This window comes from Perognathus longimembris, chromosome 6 (assembly GCF_023159225.1).
Source record: "Perognathus longimembris pacificus isolate PPM17 chromosome 6, ASM2315922v1, whole genome shotgun sequence".
Lineage (NCBI taxonomy): Eukaryota > Metazoa > Chordata > Mammalia > Rodentia > Heteromyidae > Perognathus > Perognathus longimembris.
The window spans coordinates 64,660,903-64,674,147 of NC_063166.1; the positions used below are offsets into that span (position 1 = coordinate 64,660,903).

General features: G+C 40.4%; 1 protein-coding gene across 3 annotated transcripts in view; it reads right to left on the minus strand.

The window, feature by feature from the left end:
- Ptpra (protein tyrosine phosphatase receptor type A) overlaps positions 1-13,245 on the minus strand; it is a 116,681-nt gene that overhangs the window by 19,445 nt on the left and 83,991 nt on the right. For all 3 annotated transcript variants that reach the window (XM_048348912.1, XM_048348910.1, XM_048348911.1), the window contains 3 exons: positions 6,447-6,537; positions 3,205-3,281; positions 1,105-1,141 (listed from right to left, as the gene is read on the minus strand). In XM_048348912.1, coding sequence (XP_048204869.1) covers positions 1,105-1,141; positions 3,205-3,281; positions 6,447-6,537 — 205 coding nt within the window. The remainder of the gene's footprint in view (positions 1-1,104; positions 1,142-3,204; positions 3,282-6,446; positions 6,538-13,245) is intronic.

Below are 13,245 nucleotides of genomic sequence, written 5' to 3' on the forward strand. Positions count from 1 at the left end.
GTGGTTTTCCTGGGGTCTGGCCTGCCAGGTGTCCTATAGGCTTCGGTTACCTGGATGGGGTCCCCTGTGAGATTGGGGAAGTTTTCTGCAATAACTTTATTGAGAACATGATTAAGCCCTCTGCTCTGATATTCGGCTCCTTCTTCTATTCCAATTATACGCAGATTATATCTCTTGTCTTTGTCCATTAGTTCCTGGAGTAATCTTCCCTGAAGCTTCACCTTTTCTTGGAGTGTGGTCATTTTCTGGTTGTTGTCAGCTGCTTCATCGTCCAGGCGAGAGATTCTGGATTCCATATGGTCCACTCTTTGTGTTATGGTTTCAATTGCGGAGTTTATGGATGTCAGAGAGCTATTCATGGTTGTCATATCAGCTCTGATCGTGGAAATTTCTTCCTTTAAAGAGTTGTATTTTAAATCTATTTTTTCATGCATTTCAATTCTCAGGGTGTGGAGATTTTCTTTAAAGGCGGCTTGCATTGTTAGATTTTTTTTTTCTTTTTTGTCGGTTGTGGAGCTTGAACTCTGGGTCTGGGTACTGTCCCTGAGCTCTTTCGCTCAAGGTTAACACTCTACCACTTGAGCCACAGCGCCACTTACGGCGATTTCTGTTTATGTGGTACTGATGAATTGAACCTAGGGCTTCATGCATGTTGGGCAAGCACTCTACCACTAAGCCACATTCCCAGCTCAGTAAAGGCCCTTTGAAAGCAAAGGGCCTTGGATATTAAATCATTAAGATGAAATTCTCTTCAATGTAAACCTCTAAGATAGATTATATTTCTTTCTTTTTTTTTTTTTTGGCCAGTCCTGGGCCTTGGACTGTCCCTGGCTTGTTTTTGCTCAAGGCTAGCACTCTGCCACTTCAGCCACAGCGCCACTTCTGGCCATTTTCTGTATATGTGGTGCTGAGGAATCGAACCCAGGGCCTCATGTATACGAGGCAAGCTCTCTTGCTACTAGGCCATATCCCCAGCCCGATTATATTTCTTTTAGGTGATAATTATAGAAAACTTTTTTCTCATTAATCCATTTAGTATTTAGGAAAAAACCCTCAACACACTACAGGATCATGGATAAGCCTAAAATGTTAGCATTACTTTACCTTGTGCAGCAATAAATTTGTTCTTTTCTTGGTAGCCCTGGGGAAAGGGATAAAAAGAAAAATGAAAACCAAAAGTCAATAGGAATGCAATTTTCAGTTTGACTCCCAACTAGTTTACAAGTCTCCCTTGTGAAAAAGTCCAGGCAATTAACAAAAGCTTTCATTCTAGAAATTCCCAAAGGGTTATTAGCTTTGGAAACAAAACTCAAAGATTATGAAATTCAAGTAGTCTAGGTAGTCTTCTTAAAGTGAATTGGTGAATACTGGTATAAGAAAGGCCAAATACCAACTCCTAAGCTAGGCCATGTGTTTGATGCTTGATACGCAGCTGACAATGTCGGTTTTAGTGTTAATAGGAAAGAGCCTCCAAGACAGAAAAATCAGAGGTGCTTCCAGGGATGAAGCTGGGAATGATAGTGGGAAGAACAAGGGACTGTTTTCTTGAGAACGCTTTACCAGGTGCAGACCCTTTTTGGGGACAACCAGTGTTGACAATGAACTCCATTACAGATGGTAGGCAACTGGAAGAAGAGGAGCCTAGGGTTCCTACATGCCTGTGAAAAACTAACAACAGACAAAAACTTTCTTTTTTGCTAGTCCTGGGGGCTTGGACTTAGGGCCTGAGCACTAACTATCTCTAGCTTCTTTTTGCTCAAGACTAGTGTTCTACCTCTTGAGCCACAGTACCACTTCTGGCATTTTCTGTTTATGTTGTGCTGAGGAATCAAATCTAGGACTTCGTGCATGTTAGGCAAGCACGCTACTGCTAAGCCATATTCCCAGACAGGAACTTTCTTTTCCACTCTTTACTGTTTTAGCTGTATGTCTTCTCAGTCTTATTGTTTAAATGTAGTGTTTGCTCCAGAAGTCTTAGTTAAGTGAAAAGTCACCAGATCTAAGGATCATGGATCACCCTTTGGCCCTCTCAATATAGCAGTGAAGGCAGTAAATGACAGGGGGTAGCTCAGATGGGACATTAGGTTGCACCAAGCCGATCATGTCAAATAACAGTTAAGGTAGTGGCCAAACGAAAGAAGGGACCTCAGTCTGAAGTAATTTCCTACTCCACTTCAAACAAAGGCAGAGTAGAGTTGTTTAAATTTTAAGCTTGTAATTAAAAGTAATTAAAATTAAGGATATATTAAGAATAGGCTGGAAGCCTCCTTGCCAACTGTGTAATGGCTCTCCTTTGCCTCCTTCTGTCACCAGTCAGGTTGGCCTACCTTTGTGTTCCCTTAGCTACAGAACCCACGCCCTCTGCCTGTTACCACTCCTTCACATGGTGGCTGGAACCACCTCCATTCCATCAGGCTACCTTAGTTCATGACAGACATGACTAACAGGACTTGGAGCCAGATATTGTTCTGTTCTCCCTTAATTTTACATAACTTTATTATTAAGTTATTTGAAAAAGCTCAGTAAAGGGTTAACTAATTCAGAGAAAAATACATTTAGATTCAGATTCCATTTAGACCAAAATGATAGATTTTTAACTACCTTATTTATTTATTTTTTAAAGAAGGTCAGAATGTGGCTTAGTGGTAGAATGCTTGCCTTGCATGTATGAAGCCCTGTTTTTTTTTTTGGGGGGGGGGGCAGTCCTGGGCCTTGGACTCAGGCCCTGAGCACTGTCCCTGGCTTGTTTTTGCTCAAGGCTAGCACTCTGCCACTTGAGCCACAGTGCCCCTTCTGGCCGTTTTCTATATATGTGGTACTGGGGAATCGAACCCAGGGCTTCATGTATATGAGGCAAGCTCTCTTGCCACTAGGCCATATTCCCAGCCCTGAAGCCCTGGTTTTGATTCCTTGGTACCACATAAACAGAAAAGGCCAGAAGTGGCGCTGTAGCTCAAGTGGTAGAGTGCTAGCTTTGAGCAAAAGAAGCTCAGGGACAGTGCCCAGGCCCTGAATTCAAGCCCCAGGACAAAAAAAAAAAAAAAAAAAAAAAGAAAAAGGTCAGTCACTTAAAAAAAACCAACTAAGTTTCTTAGAAGAAACTTCAGATGTCAAATATCCCTCCTAATATACATCTGGGAGGAAGTTAACAGATGGCAGCCAATGGTCATACACAGAGATAATAGAAAGACATGGGTTCCTTACATTGATGAATGAAGCATTGATGTAATCAGAATCTGGAACTCCTTCAACTGGTGTCAGGTGGACTCTAGAGTGGTCATCTAGAAAAAAAAAATCAGCAAGTAATATTTCACTAAATGCAACTTGATTTCTTACTGTTCTTGATGTAACTAGGCCAGTGAAGTCACCTGGACCTATGTGGACTGAGACACATATTCATAAAGATGTTACTCTAAAACGTTTTTTCTTTTTCTTTTCCTGCAGTACTGGGGCTGCAACTCAGGGCTTCATGCTTGTTAGGCACTCTACCAGTTGCACCACACTTTCCATCCTTTCTGCTTTAAGTATTTTTGAATTAGAGTCTCATGTTTTTGCCCAGGTTGGAAAGGACCATGATCTTGCTATTTACCATAATGTCTTATGTGTTGACAGATGTGTGGCACCAAATCTAGCTTTATTGGTAGAGATGGGGTCTTGCTAAGTACTTCCCGGGTCTAGTCTCAAACTATGAACTCTACCTCCTGAGTAGTTGGTTTATTATTATTTTTTGTTGGTTGTGGGACTTGAACTCAGGGCCTGGGTGCTGTTCTTGACCTCTTTTGCTTAGGGCTCTACCATTTGAGCCACAGTTCTCCTTCTGGTTTTTGAATGGTTAATTGGAGATAAGAGTCTCACAGGGACTTTTCTGCCCAGGCTGGCTTTGAACCGTGATCTTTAGATCTCAGCTTCTTGAGTAGCTAGGATTATAGGCATGAGCCACTGGTGACTGTCAGTCTCCTAAGTAGTTGGGATTACAACCACTATGCCTGTTTCCCAATACTGTTTTTATGCTCAAAATTTGAAAACATTTCTACCACAAGGGAATAATATACCCAAAGTACAGAATACTAAGCACCTGATAAAAACAAAAAGGAAAATATTGCCAGGTGCCAGGCTCATGCCTATAATTCTAGTTACTCAGGAGGCTGAGATCTGAGGATCATGATTCAAAGCCAGACTGGGTAAGAAAAGCCTGATTCTTATCTCCAATTAATCACAAAAAATCCAGAAGCAGAGGTGTGGCAAGTGGTCAAGTGCTAGCCTTTATAAAAAAAGGTTAAGAGACAGCATCCAGGGCCTGGCTTCTTTTTGTTCAAGCTAGCACTCTACCCCTTGAGCCACAGAGTCCCTTCTGGCTTTTCCTATATATGTGGTGCTAAGGAATCATATGAGGCAAGCACTCTACTACTAGGCCATATTCCCAGCCTAGAAAAGGATTTCTTACGAGGCAAGCACTCTTGCCACTAGGCCACATTCCTAGCCCTAGAAAATATTTCTTGACAGACAAATCGACAGTAATGTTTAAAAAGGCAGAGCGATGTGTACAATATACCAACTATATTAAAAATATACAAATATATACTCATAATGTACATATATATACATATATGTATATAAATAGGAAAGGCCTAACAGAATAGTCTCTACTTTTCTGGTCCCATATCTCACCAACAAAAGTATAAGCAGGGCCTGTTATCAATGGCTTATGCCTATAATTCTAGCTACTCAGTAAGCTGAGATCTGAGGATTGGGGTTTGAAGCCAGCCTGGGCAGGAAAGTCTGCGAGGCTCTTATCTAGAATAACCTACTCAAAAAATCTGGAAGTGGCACTGTGGTTCAAGTGGTAGAGAATTAGCCTTGAGTAAAAGAAGCTCAGAGATAGTACCTAGGTTGCATTCAAGCACTAGGACCAGTAGTAAAAGAAGCGCAGAGATAGCACCTAGGTTGCATTCAAGCACTAGACCAGAAAAAAAAGAAAACCTGAGCAGGTATTTCTGATATATGTTCGTTTACTGATAAATAATGCATAAACACCAAGGAAGTATGTACACCAAGATACAAACATTTTAAAGGATAAGTTTTTTTTTTTTGCCAGTCCTGGGCCTTGAACTCAGGGCCTGAGCACTGTCCCTGGCTTCTTTTGCTAGCACTCTTCCACTTGAGCCATAGCGCCACTTCTAGCTGTTTTCTGTATATGTGGTACTAGGGAATCGAACTCAGGGCTTCATGTATACCAGGCAAGCACTCTTGCCATGAGGCCATATACCCAGCCCCTAAAGGACGAGTTTTTAAAAATCCAATGAAAACAAGGTTCAAGCTGGGTGCTGGTGGCTCATGCCTACATGTAATCCTAGCTTATCAGGAGGCTGAGATCTGAGGATTATGGTTTGAAGCCAGCCAGGGCAGCAAAGTCTGTGAGACTCATCTTTAATTAACTACCAGAAAACCCAAACTGGAGCTGTAGCTCAAAGTCGTAGAGTACTAGAGAAAAAAGTGCTCAGGGACAGTGCTCCAGCCCTGGGTTCAAGCCCCATGACTGATCCCTCCCTCCATGCCCTCCCCCCAAAAAAAAGGTAGTTTAAATATCTTTCACTCATATCCCATTGGATTAGGCACATCCCATCTGGAGACTACTGATCTAGCCAAATACCTGTTAGATAAGGACAACTGATTAGCAGTGACTAAGTCTAGGAAAATTAACTCAGTGTTTTTTGTTTGTTTGTTTGCTTGTTTTTGGCCAGACCTGTGGCTTAAACTCTTCTTTTGGCTCAAGGCTAGCACTCTACCACTTGAGTCACAGCACTACTTTTGGCCTTTTCTATATATATGTGGTGCTGAGAATTGAAGCTAGGGCTTCATGTATATGAGGCAATCACTCTTGCTACTAGGCCATATTCCCAGCCCTTAACTCAGTGTTTGAAGAGAACTCTGTACTGGAATTTCTTCAAAAGAGCACTGCAAAAAACTACCCTCAGGCTGGGAATGTGGCTTAGGGGTAGAGTGCTTGCCTAGCATGCAGGAATCCCTGGGTTCGATTCCTCAGTACCACATAAACAGAAAAAAAGTTGGAAGTGGTGCTGTGGCTCAAGTAGTATAGCACTAGCCTTGAGAGGCTCAAGGACACAGCCCAGACCCTGAGTTCAAGCCCCAGGACCAGCAAGGAAAAAAAAAATCACAAAAAAACTACCATTATTACAACTCACATCCTGTTAGATCCTATGAAGTTATACTCCCTGGACTCTAGAAACTTTAGGCCTGCAACAGAAATCCCGATCAACTGCCTCAATTATCTCTATGGGATTTCTAGGGGAACTCTAATCTAAGGACTGACCCAACTCTGGCTACAGGCTTCTTGTGACTAACTGCAAGATTCTTTCCATCTTCAAAGAATCTGTCCCTAGGTGTACTTTGAGGTTATAATCTAGGAAATTCTACATAACACTCACAAGGCAAGATGTTTACATATCGATTCTTTTCTTTGTTTTCTTCCTTGGAGGCAGCCTCACAGGTGGCCTGGATTGGACAGGCAGGGAGAGCCTGAAAGGTTAAAAAAAGTTAGAGGAGTTACTAATGGAAATAAACAACAAACATGCAGCCTACTACATCAAACTTACCTGGCACCAAGTATGACATGTGCGCGCGCGCGCGTGTGTGTGTGTGTGTGTATAGGTTCAAATGAACACTTTATATCGCTCCCCAATAGTGCAAGATACTTAAGAGTTTAAAATCAAGAATCTCCAGGAGCAATTGTGTGCTCTTTATACAATTACTATATGGTTAGGGGCTTGTAACTATGCTAGGTTAAAATGGATTACCCCCAATCCTAGTTGGGCACTAGTGGCTCAAATTGGTAATCCTGGATACTCAAGAAGCTGAGATCTAAGGATCATGGTTTGAAGCCGGCTCAGTAGAAAAGTCTGAGATTCTTATCTTCAGTTAATCAGCAAAAAGCTAGAAGTATAGAGGTGTAGCTCAAGCAGTAGAGCACAAGCCTTGAACAAAAAAGCTAACTAAGAGCATGAGTCCCTGAGTTCAAGCCCCAGTATGGGCAACACACACACACACACACACACACACACACACACACACACACACACACACACACACACACACATCAAAACAACAACAACAAAAGTATTGCTGGGTGCTATTTATCCATAGTAACTATCTTGAAGATGAGATAAGCTGCCCTCAGAGTGAAACCATTCAGGAGGGCTCTGAATAGTCAACTTAGGTTAACATCAGGAGTCTGACACAGAAGCAGAGCACCTTAGCCTCAAACATTATGTGGCAAAGAAGCAGGCCTGGTGGGTGGAAGGGGGACAGTCACACAGGTACTGCAGTTGGGAAGCAGAGAAACTGGATATTGAGTGTGTAGCAGTTTTAGAGTAAATAAAACTGGGCTAGCACAGGGAGGTAAGTGGGCAAGCATGAAATGTTTTGAGAAGAGACAGGTAAGTTGTGTGAATGTGAGCAAATCTGTTAAAAATTTCTTCTTCTTCTTTTTTTTTTTGCCAGTCCTGGGCCTTGGACTCAGGGCCTGAGCACTGTCCCTGGCTTCTTTTTGCTCAAGGCTAGCACTCTGCCACTTGAGCCACAGCGCCACTTCTGGCCGTTTTCTGTATATGTGGTGCTGGGGAATCGAACCCAGGGCCTCATGTATACGAGGCAAGCTCTCTTGCCACTAGGCCATATCCCCAGCCCCTGTTAAAACTTTCTATACCTACATTTCCTCATCTGTAACAATAAAACTAATACTTGCCACACAAGACGTAAAAGGCATATTCTTATGTACAAATAAACAAACTAAATAAGCATTCAAGGGCACACTAGTAAGCTATTAAAAGGGCACAAAACAAGAATTCAATAAATGAGTTTGATGAAAGTGGGAAGCTAATTTTTGGGGGGGGGGATGGTTAGTTGTGGGGCTTGAAATCTGGGCCTGGGTGCTGTCCTCGAGCTCTTCAGCTCAAGGCTAGAGCTCTGCCACTTGAGTCACAGCGCCGTTTCCTGGTGGTTAACTGGATATGAGTCCTATGGACTTTCCTGCCCTGAATGGCTTTGAACTGCAATCCTCACCCTAAGTAGCTAGGATTACAGGCATGAGTTACTGGTGCTCAACGGAAGCTAAATTTTATTCCAACTGTGCTCTTGATGTCCCACACATTCAAAACTAGAAAACAAAAAGGGAAATAAGTTAAAATTATAGCCTGGACAATCTTTCAGGTAATTGATTTGGAAATACATTTTATGAGCTTTAAGGGCAGTCATACTTTTTTGACCTTGCAAATCCACTTCTGATAATGTACTCTAAGGAAATAAAACTCTATATTCAACTCATTTACTTTATCATTATTTAGAAAGAGAACCACCTTAGTATTCAGCAGTAGAGAAACAGTTAAGTACACTAAGGATCATGTGTTACTTTTCATTATTATCTCAAATAACAGACTAGGTACAGAGTTAACAGTTATGAACCAAACATGCACACAGTTCTTATACTCATGGACAGTGCAAATGTGGGTCAAAGTCAGACATGAAACAAAACAAATACATAACTGCATACCATGACAAATGCAATGAAATAACAGAAGAATGCTTTTGGAGTATCAGAAAGAGCCAAATTTAGATAAAAGGTAGGGAGCTGTAAGGAAGATGAATGTGGAAGACAGTATTCTATTCCTAGGAAACAGAATCTGTGATGACCAAGAAGCAGGAGAGGCTCTACTCTATGAGGACCTGAAGGGTCTTGTGGGTATGTCACACATAAGGAGAGGTTGGTAGGATAGCAGTTGGAAGACAGGAGCCTGACAAGATCAGACTATTCATTTCCATTGTACAGGGAGTTTGGTGGGTGAAAAAAAATCCCATCAAGTATTTAAAAATATTATTTGATTTACATGATAAAGAACAACATTGGTTATTTGGAAAATAAGAATATCAAGAGCTGAATTATGAATGGAAACAAAGCTGGTGGTAAAAGGATAATGGATGCATTTGAAGTATATTTTAGAGTTAGACCAACTGGATTTAGAGATGGATGGAAAGAGGAATGAGTTAGGGAAAGAGATAGGAAAGAAGATGTAGTTTTTAGATAAAGGAAATGCTAGTCCACTGGCAACTACTTTTACCAGCTGGAAACAGTGCTTTAAGAAGGGAACAAATAAATGTCTTGGGAACTAGAATGACATTGGTAGGAGAAATTAAACTAAAGCACTTGAAGTGGAATCAGGTTCTTATTCTCCATCTGCCTTTACCTACTCAAGAGATTTTCCTTCCAGAGTTAAAGCCTTGGAGGTTCTGTATTTTACTAAGAGAGGCAGGTTCCCTTTGACCTTATGCTTATTAGTATATACGGGAGAGAAGGAAAGAGTCTCCTCTCCTTCCTTCTTTCTTCTCTCTCTCTCTCTGTCTCTTTCTTTCTGCTGCTGCTGGTGCTATTGCTGCACTCTTATACATGGAACAGAAACCACAGTTAAGACTGGAATTTCCCAATTGACTCACTTTTCCTTCACACAGGTGAGATTTCCACAGGTCTCCATTCTGGCACCAGTTTTTAAGCCCACAAGTCAAATCCAGAGGTGCATCCCTTCTCTACAATTTATTTTCTTTTTGGTTGGTTGTGGGGCTTGAACTTGGGGCCTGGGTGCTGTCTGTCCCTGAGCTCTTTTGCTCAAGGCCAGTACTCTACCACTTTGAGCTACAGTGCCACTTCTGGTTGTTAACTGGAGATAAAGAGTCTCACAAACTTTCCTGCCCCAGCTAGCTTTGAATTGTGATCCTCAGATCTCACTTCCTAAGTAGCTAGGATTACAGGTGTGAGCCACCAGCACCCGGCCCTTCTCTATAATTTATCAATTTCTGTACATCCCTATTCTAAAATGATGTAGAAAAGAGATGGTGACATAAAGACTCCTGAAGGCACTGTTTACTACAGAAAGGTCACAAATAACAATGACTACCACCTCATATGGTCATATTAACATTCTTTCCTCCCCTACCAGTCATGATAAAGATAAACACTGTCTGAGTGGGCTAAGGCTCCTAAAAGAAAAGTTTGAAAGAAATCACAGTCATTGTTTATTGGGAGAAAAGAAAAGACTTTTCTTGGAGAATATAGCAATAGATTCAAAAGTTTAGACTAAAAAGTTTAAGTCAGGGATGGAAATCTAGCTCAAAGACCTAGAAAGGAGCAAATTAGATGATGTTATGTTCTCTAAAACCAGTAGATGGCACCAAAAAACCATTTCATTCCTCGCTCAAGCCTTAACAGGGAAAGAATTGGCTAAGAATTCCATCATTAAAAAACAAACAACACACCAATCAAACAAACAGAAAAAGCATGTCAGCCAGGCACGGGTGGCCCATGCCTGTAATCCTAGCCACTTAGGAGGCTGAAATCTGAGGATCAAGGCTCAAAAAGCCAGACAGGGAAGGAAAATCTGTGAGACTCTTATCTCCAATTAACCACAAAAAATGAGAAGTTGAGTTTATGGCTCAAGTGGTAGTGCTAGTCTTAAGCCCAGAAGCTTAGGAACAGCACCCAGGCCCCGAGCTCAAAACCCTTAAGCCAATACCAGGGCCTGGGTACTGTCACTTAGCCTTTTCTGTTCAAAACTAGCACACTATTATTTTAGCCATAGCTTCACTTCAGGCTTTTTGGTGGTCAATTGGAGATAAGAGTCTTACAGACTTTCTTACCTGGGGTTGGCTTGAACCATGATCCTTAGACCTTAGCCTCTTGAGTGGCTACGATTAAAGGCATGAGCCCCAAAATTTTAAAAGAGTTTTTCAGATTTATTTAAAAAGTTCTATCCATCATTTAATTTAATTTAGTACTTCTCTTTGGGTTCCTCTACCCTTTTGATCTCTTTCTTACCCTCTCACAGTAAACTTGGTACCTTTTCAATCCTTTTATTTTTATCCCATGTACTTTATTATTATTCAGCCTATTTTTGTGATAGAAATGTAATCATAATAAAGGAGTAACTTAATTTTTTGCTTAACCTTATGTTCTTAAGGATTATCCAGGTTGTTGTGTGTAACTGGCACTTCTCTATTGGTTAGTGTTCCAGTCTGACATCAAGTAAATATTTTCCCATTGTACTCCTGATATTGATTACTTACAGTTACCTATCCTGCTGCAAGTATGAATTTGCATGTGTCTCGTGCATATGTGTACAAACTTCAAGTTAAGCTTACCAGATAAAGGCAAATTGTTTTCAATGTAGTTGTACTAATTTATACTCGAACAATGTAAAATGTTCCACTTGTTCTGTATCCTAATCTGCTGTCAGATTATAGTCAGTCTTTAGTGTTTTCCTCAATGTTCTAGTATATTATTTTCTTAGTAATGTTTTTTTCCTGAGGTTTGAGCTCAGGCCCCATACTCCTGGTATGGCTTTTTCTTCTCAAAGCTGGTTCCCTATTACTTGAGCCATAGTTCCACTTCCAGTTTTTTGCTTGCTAATTAAAGAATCCTTGGATTTGTCTTCCCCGGCTGGCTTTGAACCATGATCCTCAGATTTCAGCCTCCTGAGTAGCTAGGATCATAGGCATGAGCCATTGGTGCCTGCCTGGCTAATTAGTTCTTTTTACAGTCTGGTTACTTAGTAATTCTTTATCTGTTATTTGTGCTACCAAAGTATCTTTGCAAGTTTGTGACTTTTCCTTTCATTTTTGTTTATGGCATTTATATATGAACAGAATCTATGCATTCTCATGTACTCAATTCATTTTAAGGCTTATCAGCATTTTAAAGCTTAAGAATTTCTTTCCTACAGTGAGGTCACAAGCATATGTCCCTAGAGTAGTTTTTACAATTTATAGTCCTGTCCTTTAAATTTCAATGTTATGTCAACTGGACCGATGCTTTTGTCTGGTATTGGACAAACATGCCATTTTATTTGTTCCCACAGGGATGCCTGGTTGTGCAGAACTATTTCTTGTAAAGGCCATCCTTTCCCCAACCAAAATAGCAACAGCATTTCTGTCACAAATAGGTTTCCATTTACACATGGATCTTCTTATGGGCTACTTTTTACTCATGGACTAATCTGTCTATCCCAGTATCAATATAAAACTGTCTTATTAATAACTAAACTTTATAATAACTTGTTATTTCTGGTAAGGCAGTTCTCCTCACCTTGTTCTTCTTCTTCGGGAATGTCTTGACTATTCTTGGATCTTTTCTCTTCCATATAAATTTTAGAATCAGCTTGTCAAGTTCCACAAATAACCTGTTGGGATTTTTATTGGAATTGCATTGAATCTATGTATCAGTTTGGGGAGAATTGACATCTTTACAATATTGAGTCTTAAATTCATTGATGGTATTCCTTCACTAAACTATTTTAAGGTCTTCCAATTTTCTTTTATTTATCATTTTCTCTGAAGACTTTGCAAATACTGTGGGAAATTTATTCTTAGGCACTTTACATCTGGATGCTACTATGAATGGCATAGTCTAAAAAATACTACTATATTGTCTGTCTGTGGCACATATACAGAAATGCATTCACTTTTACGCTGCTTTTGTATCTAGAAATCTTGCTAAAATGACTAATTCTATTAAATTACTTGATGAGTCTGACTTTTCTGAGATCAGTAGTCTCCTGGTGAATAACTCACATTCTGTTTTTGTCTTTGCAGTCCTTCTTTTATTTACTTCTTGATTCACTGGGCTAAGATCTCCTTAAACATAATGAATAATATTCACTTTTATGTTTTAAGCCTACTTCTCATCTAGAAGTCACAAAACAATCTGCAGTGATGGGAAAATTTACTCTCTAAGGTAGTTCTTAGAATAGTTGTATTTAAAAGAACACAACATTCATATATATAATTTTTTATATTTCTCTTGACTAATGTAAACCTAGATGTCAACTACTGCCTTTTGTGCCCTTTGCAAAACTGGAATCCCCACCTTCACTAGAATGTTGAATTCTTTGCTCTTGCCACAGTTCCTTTGGTTGACTTCATTTATTTGGTGGTATAGCTCACCAAGGTAGAAGAAACTCTTCTGCTCTGGTTTCAACTCGGATGTCCCCTTACATTACAAGATGACATACATGCCTTCACCTGGCAATCCAAGAATTCAATTGTGTTATTAAAGATACAGGGTCCTGAAGAAGGCCAGGCTCATCAGGCACAGGTTTGGCTACCTCACTGGCTCTACTGCTGTTCTCTTTCTCCTACCTCCTTGCTCTCAGGATCCTTTCATATTTGATCATTTTTTCTTATCTT